This window comes from Cydia strobilella, chromosome 24 (assembly GCF_947568885.1).
Source record: "Cydia strobilella chromosome 24, ilCydStro3.1, whole genome shotgun sequence".
NCBI classification, from domain to species: Eukaryota; Metazoa; Arthropoda; class Insecta; order Lepidoptera; family Tortricidae; genus Cydia; species Cydia strobilella.
In genome coordinates, this window is record NC_086064.1 from 4,936,838 (window position 1) to 4,946,726 (window position 9,889).

The window sequence follows — 9,889 nt, forward strand, 5'->3', positions numbered from 1 at the left end:
TAGTAGGTATATTGGCTACGTGCTAGCCCCATAGTGCGAAAAAATAAACAGCATCATGTAAAATAATATATATATGTGTTAGCAAATATAATCATGAATATTATACATTTCCTAAAATCAAACTTTTTTTTTTCGTGGAAATACATACTAATAAAGATTTCCATATGGTAAGTGACTTTATGCGATCTCAACAGTAAATGCATTGCTAATTCTGGGGACTAAACTACACGCATGCATGGAGCCATATGCCTCTATGCTAGTTAAATTACCAATAACGACCACTTGTACTCTTAAAATTACAACTGAGCGGCAAAATTAAAAAAATGAAGTACCTACACCATAACTTTTTTTCAGACCTATTGTTTGACGCGCCGACTCCCGCCGCGGCCTCTGACCCCGAATCCGAAAATGATTCTAGCGATTCGGAGCCAAGTGATAAAGCTGAGTACAAATGCAAGAAATGCCGCAAGACATTTGACCAGGAAGAGAGTCTCACGAGACATATGTTCGCTATACATGCGAAACATAAAATTCCAGTACCCGCAAAAAAAATAAACACATGCAAATTTTGTTGTCAGTGGTTTACAGAAAAAATCGATTTAGAGAATCATATGGAGATTCATAAGGTTACGGAGGAGATAACGGATGATCAGTTATCTTGTGAGGTATGCGACAAGAAGTTTACAGACGATTCACAGTTGAAGGAACATGAGTTAGAAGAACACAATATCTACAGAGGTAGACGTGATGACATAAATGCCCCTAACAAAAACGCTGAGAGGTTTAGGGATGACGATGAAAACAGAAAAATCTACCAGTGTGAATTGTGCCAAAAAATATACTACAGTGGTAATGGTTTGAAATCGCATATGATGATACACGCTGGGGAAAAACCACACACTTGTGATGTTTGCCAAAAGAAATTTAGGCATAAGGGTCACTTAAAAGTTCACATTCAAATTCACAGTCAAAACAGGCAATATCCCTTCAACTGTGATGTATGTGATAAGAAATTCACACTAAAATCGGCCTTGGTTCGTCATATTCGGACACATACTGGAGAAAAACCTCATGCCTGTGAAATTTGTAAAAAACAATTTGCACTTCAGTCTACTTTAGACTCGCATATGTGCTTTCACAGGGGCGAAAAACCTTTTTCTTGTGAAATTTGTCAAAAGACATTCGCATTCAAGTATACCCTACAGAAACATAGGCGCTTTCACTCGGAAACACGCGGCCAGAAAAAATCCCTTACGTGTGAAGTATGCGCGAAACAATTCACTTTAAAACGAAATTTAGAGAAACATTTACTCACTCACACAGATGCTATCAATCTACCAAATTGCACTAGAGAGGAAAGTTTCTGTTGCGAAATATGTGGAAGGCGATTTAGACAAAAAAGCTATTTGGCTCGACATCTCAAGGGTCACACGGGAGTGAAACCACACGCTTGTGATATATGCGACAAACGATTTACAGAAAAAAGTAGCTTGAAAGCTCATAAGAAAATACATACCGGTGAGAAAGAGTACTCTTGTGAAATATGTCGGAAACAATTTGGATTGAAAGCCACTTTGAAAAACCACATGATAATACACACTGGACAAAAACCGCACGCATGCAGAATTTGTAATAAACAATTTTCATATAAATGTGCTTTGAACGTTCATTTAAAATCAGTTCACTTCAGAGAAAGACCTCACGTATGTCATGTTTGCAAAAAGTCGTTTGCTTTGATATCCACATTAAAAATACATTTATTGAGTCACACAGGTATGAAACCTTTCTCGTGCCACATATGTGGCAAGGCATTCGCAGTGCGATATGCATTAAAGAAGCACCTTTCAACCCATAGCGGGGCTAGCACGACTAATCGCGCGCATGCTGCTAATCGGGTACAAGCATCCCACTATCGACCTTTTCTCTCGCAGTGTATGAATTAGAAATAGAAGATAAGTTTCAGACTTGACGAATAGTGGAGCGGTGTCTATACACCTAACCTATGTTTGACGTATAATATTATCAAACGACGTTTATTATCAAACCTTCATTAAGCATCAAGCGCGCACATTTTGACGATATTTCATCACTATCGCGCCCCGGTTATGTGTGTTTGGGTATTTATAATTACGTAAGTAAGTATACATATTACGGTTAATGTCATTATAAATCGTGGTATCTGCCAACGCTTCTTAAATCATTTTGAAGTAGGAGTATAAATTTATAGTAATCATGGAATAAAGTTTTCTTCAAAACAATAATTATTAAATAAACTTCAAAATATATAAGATACTCTTTATATTTTGGTCAGCGTGAGCCATAAAGTGGTGAATAAAATAGTGACTATGCATGAAAATATTGTTAGCACTAGCAGAAAGAGATTTGTAGAATATTGTTGAACTCGTTTTTTAGATCGTTTGTACATTGACCTTAACAGTATGTATTTGTAATTAAATAATTATAAATGTCAGTAGTTGGTAGGTTATATTTTGGTAGAATCGCCAACAATTATGAATGTAATGTAGCGCTATCTAGCGGTATGCGTGACTATCTATAAAAACTATTTTCATACCTATTTACCCGTATGGCGCTCCAATACCTATTAGGAATTAACCTTACTTAAGTATATACATAAACATGGATACAATTCAAACACATCAATGTAAAGATTAGGAATTATATCACGATCAACATGCAAAAACTATCTGGCTTAATATTTGTCAATGTAAGAATCTGAATTGTTGTCCTATTAATGTTAAATATCTAAATTTGGATGTAGCTTTTGTGGTTTTCTTTAATAATAATGAAAAATATTTAGTTAAAAGTTTTCCTTTTATAAATACATGTTACATAGCCGATTGTGCTTTCCATTATCATCAAATACTATATCGTAGCTAATAAGATAATCGCACCGATGTGATTCATAGTGCGAATTAAATGTTATAATTCAATATAAAATGTAAGTATAATTTTTTTTTAATCAGTTCACTTTTTAAGTATAAATATTACACTTTGCACTACACACTTTTTTGATCACATTTATTGTATGAAAAGTAGCTTTATTCGTATTTTAAATAAGCTGTAGTTAACTAAGGTATGTTATGTATAAATGCTTATTATTAATATTGTTTTTAAACAAATAAAGTTACTGTAATAAAAGTGGTTTAGTGTTCTTATTTATTATCCTGCTCTGCTTCCCAAAGGCCTATTAAAATGTACACAATTCAGTTGGAAAAGATTTGAATTTGTAAGTAAGTAAATATTCTTTATTGCACCAAAAATTATACATTATTTTGTTTTCGTATGCTCGATTTAGATACAAAAATATAATATAGTTAATATCATGAACTCTCTTAATTTGATTTCAGTCGTTGCAACTAAAGGCATAATATTTAATGTGCAATAGTCTTTGTAATTCTCTCTGCGCAAGAGACATGGGCTTTTGCGTTGCAGTCTGCTTTCAAAAGACATATAGTCACACCGGAAAAAAAAGACCTTTCTCCTGCCACACGTGCAAGACACTCGCCATGAAAAATTAATTAAAGAAACGCCTATTAATACACAGCAGGCATAACTAAAAATCAAAGAGAATAGATAGTATAGAGGGTTAGTGTCATAGTAAATTTTGTAGTCATAATAAATTTACTGCCATCTATCGACACAGGATTAAAACTTAAAAATGAAAATGTATACACATATATGTATGTATATTGATCAATGATTTTGTATTTTTTTTAGAACGCCAAATGACTGTCTGACCCATGTTCTTTTCTTTCACTGATACCTATGTGTTAAAATTGTTAAATATCAAACGGTGTCGCCAACGCCATCTATCCGAGTATAGGCCAAAGGTGTAGCGTCATCTATTCGAGACTAACTTTTTTTTTATTTGAGAGACACGGTTTTTCCTTAGACTTATACTGAGTTACATATATCTTTGGTGGAAATACAAGCAAATCTGAAATTTAACCACTTATTTGTTGACTCTTAATAAATACTGGACAGGGTATATTAAATTAGTAGTTACTGTTTCAAGCATTTATTTAGTACAACTTATATTATAAACTTACTGTTATTTGAATAGTCATATTTTCTCACTTATCTTAATAATCGGCAAGCCTCAAAGAAAAAAGCCTCTCAAGCCTCCTGTACTAAAGGTTTGTTTTCGGTGAAAAATATAACTATTCAGCCACTTCCCAATGTATAATATTATTATACAAATTCACAACATTTTCTATTGCATGTTCTTAATATTCCAAGGAGAAGGTAAAGTAGGAGTTCACGGGATGTTAAGCGGAGACGTAATCACATTCGCAATTTGTTGCTAACTCTGGAACTACACTGTAGGGACGTTTTTCCATACTCGTCGCTCCATACGTCGTTCACTACTAAGTGAAGTGTGTGGATACACGAAGTTTAAAGGACAGGGCACAAGATGGTAAGCGAAGACGTAAACACATTCACAATGCGTTGCTAACTCTAGGACCACACTGTAGGGACTGGGTCTCCATACTCGTCGCTAGTAGTAGTTAGACTCAGACCACGCCAACTTTGCACAAACTTCCCTATAAGCTCCATATTTAACGTAGAATTTGGCATTAACTTAGCGTGGTTTGACTCTACGGCTGTGGACATACATTTAAACTAAAGCAGAGCTGAATTATGATATAAATAAATATTTAAGTGGAACACTCCACGGGCTATCCCGTACAGACGCATTTTATTTCCTGTGTTGCGACTTTTTTTTTTGCATTTAAACCAGGCGATTATTTTTCTGTGCACATTTTTGACCATTTCTCATAGAAACGGAAACCTATACCTGCAAATCTTCAGAAAATTCGCGTTTGTACGGGACAACCGTAGACAATTTCATGGAATGCTCCAAACACTTAATTTTATGCTCTACATTAATTATCATTACCTACAGACATAGGCTAATATGCAATTTATTTCTGTTTCAGTAAATATCATGAATGTTTAAATCTTTACACAGCCATAACAGTTTTTTACCCCCAAATGATAAAGATTACTTACACCTCTTTGTTTTCACAGGACTTTTATTCACCGCACCGACACCCGCCGCGGCGGACCTCGTGTCCGAGTCTGAAGCCGAAGACGAGCCAAACAAGTGTCAAGAATGTGACAAAACTTTCGACAATGAAGAGAGTCTCAAGAGACACAAGTTCGCTGTCCATGCTAAAGACGAAATTCCAGTTCCTACTGAAATTATTCATACATGCAAATTCTGTTGCCAGTGGTTTACGGAAAAAAGTAAGCTACTCAGACACATGGAGGTTCATAAGGTGTCACCTAACGAGACCATTGATGGTCCTTATTCTTGCGACATATGTGACAAACATTTTGCAGAGGAAGCTCACTTGAAGGAGCATGAGCAAGACCACACAGTCTATAGAACACACAGACTGCCGTCTACTGAATCCAACGGAGATGATCATGATATCCATGATGATAGCTATGATCGCGACAATAGTCCACTTTCGCATCTGGTCGCAAGAAGAGAGAAAAAGGGAATAAAGAAAAAGGATAAAGGATCTTCTTGCAAATTGTGCAAGGAACACGAGCCAAAAAAAAGTTACCCGTGTGACTTGTGCGACAAAAGCTTCAGAAGTAGTAACGGTTTGAAATCGCATATGATGGGTCACACGGGTGAACGACCTCACGTGTGTCAAGTATGCCAGAAGGCATTTAAACATAAAAGTCACTTAAAGTTTCATCTTCAAATTCATAATGAGAATAGGCAATACCCATACTCTTGTGAAATATGCGGAAAGAGATTTACATATAAATCTGCGTTGACTGGTCACTTGCGGTCACACACGGGAGAAAAACCTTATTCCTGTGATCTTTGTAAAAAGAAATTTGCACTTAAGAGCACTTTAAATGCCCATTTACGCTACCACAGAGGAGAAAAACCTTTCTCCTGTAATATTTGTAAAAAATCTTTCGCGTTTAGGTACACTTTACAAGCTCATGAACGTTTTCATGCGGGAATAAAAGAACACCAGTGTCATATATGCCAGAAGCAATTTACTTTAAAACGTACTTTAGACAAGCATTTACTCTCTCATACTGAAATGGGTATGCCAGGTCACGGCAGGCCAGAAGAAAGTTTCTGTTGCGAAATATGTGGACGGCGATTTCGGCAAAAAAGCTATTTGGCGCGGCACTTGAAGGGTCACATGGGAGTGAAACCGCATGCTTGTGATGTATGTAACAAACGATTCACCGAGAAAAGTAGCTTAAAGGCTCACAAGAAGATACACACTGGTGATAAACCTTACTGTTGCGAAATATGTCGAAAGCGTTTCGGGCTGAAAGCTACATTGAAGAACCACATGGTCGTACACACTGGACAAAAACCACATGCGTGCAGAATATGCCATAAACAGTTTTCCTATAAATGTGCTTTGACCGTTCATTTAAAATCAGTTCACTTCAGAGAAAGACCTCACACTTGTCACATTTGCAAGAGAACATTTGCGTTGATATCTACATTGAAAATACATATATTGAGTCACACAGGGGTAAAACCTTACTCGTGTCACATATGTGGAAAGTCATTTGCTGTGAAATATGCTTTAAAGAAACATCTAGCAACGCATAGTGGAGGAACTAGCTCGAACAACCGCGCGAATGCTGTAAATCGCGCGACTTCACACTATCGCCCATTTCTGACACACCCCATGAATTAGGAATAAACGAAGGTAGTATTACTTGCGTAACGGCAAGTCGCACGATGTGTACTATCCGTTTAGGTAAGTTAGAAATAGAAAAATGTCTAGTTGAAGATACAAATCATGGCAATTGTATAGTTTTCAATCTTTATCCTTCTAAGGTCCATGGTACCTGTAGTACTTATTTAATCAATTAATCCTTAATTGATAAAAATATAAGCATTTTATTTAGTGCGATGAAATTTAAATCGTTTTCAATTGGACAATGTTACGTTTGTTTTGTATGTTTAATTTTCAAATGAAACAAAACACTACAGGTTAAAATTTCACTGGAAAATTTTAGTGTATGGCTGGGCCTTAGAAGGTAAAATCGGGTCTCGTTTTTAGAGGTAAGTAGAAATTAGACCAATGTTGGTAATCAGAGATTGCTTTAGTTTATAAGATATATACTTAATGTATTCTCGCAGTAGGATATTCTCTCTTTAAATGTATTATATTTAAAGCTGTCGCTTTAGTCGTATTTAAACCCCCAATGCTAACTGCTGATATAAGTTTGACTTGTGTATTTGTATGTTTGTCCAAGAATAAAAGGTTTTTTTATTGTACAGTCAGCTACAGAGATAGAGTGCCCTCTGCGTAGAAGTTTGTATGAAGAAGGGGTACTTTTCCTCTGCGGCTGACCGTACAACTGAACTTAACCCTCTAGTTCATACGAAGCCAATATGACGGTTATAATATTGAACTCTATTGACGTGTGTTAAAGTTCAAATTTAAATAAATATTTTTTATGACATGCACTAGTAATTACGCCCATTCCACTAATAAATTACGTCCAATGAAATTTAGATCATAGTATTTTAAGGGGCCCACTGACTATCAGTCCGCAGACGATATCGGCCTGTCAGTTGTTCGGAACTGTCAAATTTTTGTTCTAACTGACAGGCCGATATCGTCCGGCGGACTGATAGTCAGTGGGCCCCTTCAAAGCAGGAAGGGTACGTTGACAGATGCCAATTCAATACAATTTGGTGTTTTTGTCATAAATTGTATGGAGATGACACATGTCAGCGTACCCATAGTGTTAAAAAATACTACAAGTGGAACAGAGTTGCTTGTTTTGTTCCGTTCATTTTAAAAGGAAACAAATTCAATTCTATTTTCTTATACAATGGGTCGTTAGAAGTTCAGCATGAAACAACTGGTAGAGCTACTGAGTCATCTTTTTGGGTATCAGAGTCTACGCAGAAACGAAGTAACTTAAATGGGTAATAATTTAAGCTAAAAATATCAAATAAATCAACACTTTTTTTACTTTAACACTTATTTGTTACTTTATATTTGTATTTGTTTATGATCTACATCGTTTTCCAGTCACCTTTTAATATGTTTTTATAATATATATTTTTGCTCTATACGGCATGACTGAGGTTTAAATCCATGATTTTAGTAGCCCAAACATTTGAATCATTGGGGGTTTTTAGAAGTTTTCATTTACAATTGTAAGTAATTATGTGAGTAAACTAACGTAATTGATTACTGCATTGTAGTATTAGAATATTAATGTAAATGTCCTAATGTGTGACTGCCTAATTCCAATATTAGTTTAGATACTTAATAGTTGGTCGCCTACATTGCTAGGAATTAAGATTACCTAAAAATGGCAAATATTTGGGCGGTGTCATTGGGACATGGACGTTACTCTTTAACAATAAAAGTTATTCTTATTTCAATGAATCAGTGTTTTCTTTGGTACCTATATTTTCTTTCCATTTCAGTGAGGGCCTACATCACATATGTGGCATTTTCAACCAAAAGGGTACTTATTGTCGGTTGTCAATAAGGCGTAATTTTCAAAAAGCTTCAATATAAAATCAACCTTATAGACAACCGACAATGTAGTACCTTCTAGTTGAAAACGTCACATATGACGAGGTTATTTCTTATGTGCTTAAACGAATCAATATCAATATGTAACTTTGCCAATAAATCACGTGGAAACTGTTTATGTTATACAAATTCAATAAAATATTATTTTCAGTACGATTAATTGCCAATAAACATGCCAACTCATAATAAGTAATAATAACCCATGTACGTAGTTTGATATTGAATTTATGACGTACTAAATTTACTTATTTGGGAAAAAAATCATGAGTACACATTTTTCAAACATCTTGTTTGCTGAAAAAGTTGGAACCTAACGAATTCATCAAGTTATAGTTTTCCCCTGATTTTCATTTTATTATTGACTGCTATTATATTGCACACAACTGTATGCCCCGACTACTTATAAATAATGTAACTACCAAAAGTGCCAAGTCTGTGGTCAGTCCAGAAACAAACACACCTCGCAGCAGCACGAGGACGGACAAGCGGGTGGGCCGCAACCTTCTGCAAATGTAAGTACCTAGTAAGTATAAGTAAATGTAAGCTTTTTTATTACAAACTGACCAGTACTTGACCAGTCTCACGATATAGAGTGACGACACACGAGTATTTACACAGTTACACACACACTCGTAAATAGGTCGTGGCTATCTCGCACCAAGATTGGTGATTTGAGATCTCGCACGAAAAATCTGAATCTAGATTGGGTGTTTCGAGATCTCGACCGTCAGACTTTCGAGATCGAGATTTGACAAAGTAATTAAAAATGTGTTATTTTGATCAAAAACTATGAATTCCGTACTTAATTAGGGCACCTACGTCATGTCCTATTTTGAAAACAACAACTTAAATCGACATTTGACAAAAAAAAATACTTTTATTAAAAAAAAACGTGATAATACTTAGTTCTAATTTGCACGTAAGTAAGAAAAAGTGGTAATAATTATTTTTAATTGTGGTTACACTAATTTCGCCCGATGCTTCCGCACAGAGCGCGCCACAGTGCTTTTATCGTCAGCTAAAGCCTATACACACAATATCACTGCCTGGACAACATGAATCTAAGGTCAAAAAGATGTGAATGTGATTTGTAGTGATTATTACTTTTAAAATATATTTTATTATATGTATGCTAGTTTTAAGGTACCCGGCCACAACAAAAAGTTAAAACAAAGTAACTTTCAATCTCGAAAATATAAATCAAGATCTCGACATTCTCGACCAAGATTGCCAAAATCAAGATTTCCTGTCAAGGAGATTGAATCTCGAAAATTCGTGCGAGATCTCGAAATTGCGAGATCGAGATT

General features: G+C 35.4%; 3 protein-coding genes across 3 annotated transcripts in view; 2 read left to right on the top strand and 1 right to left on the bottom strand.

Moving 5' to 3' along the window:
* LOC134751964 (gastrula zinc finger protein XlCGF57.1-like) overlaps positions 1 to 7,572 on the top strand; it is a 30,160-nt gene extending 22,588 nt beyond the window's left edge. The window contains exon 5 of the mRNA XM_063687477.1: positions 5,053 to 7,572. Within this exon, the coding sequence (XP_063543547.1) occupies positions 5,053 to 6,713 (1,661 nt within the window). The 3' untranslated portion in view covers positions 6,714 to 7,572. The remainder of the gene's footprint in view (positions 1 to 5,052) is intronic.
* The window catches only part of LOC134752127 (heat shock 70 kDa protein cognate 5), a 154,357-nt gene that overhangs the window by 128,174 nt on the left and 16,294 nt on the right, over positions 1 to 9,889 (bottom strand). The window lies entirely within an intron of this gene.
* LOC134751966 (gastrula zinc finger protein XlCGF57.1-like) lies at positions 309 to 3,160 on the top strand. Its single transcript, XM_063687482.1, has one exon. It carries the CDS (start codon positions 324 to 326, stop codon positions 1,941 to 1,943), a length of 1,620 nt encoding a protein of 539 aa, XP_063543552.1. The 5' UTR covers positions 309 to 323; the 3' UTR covers positions 1,944 to 3,160.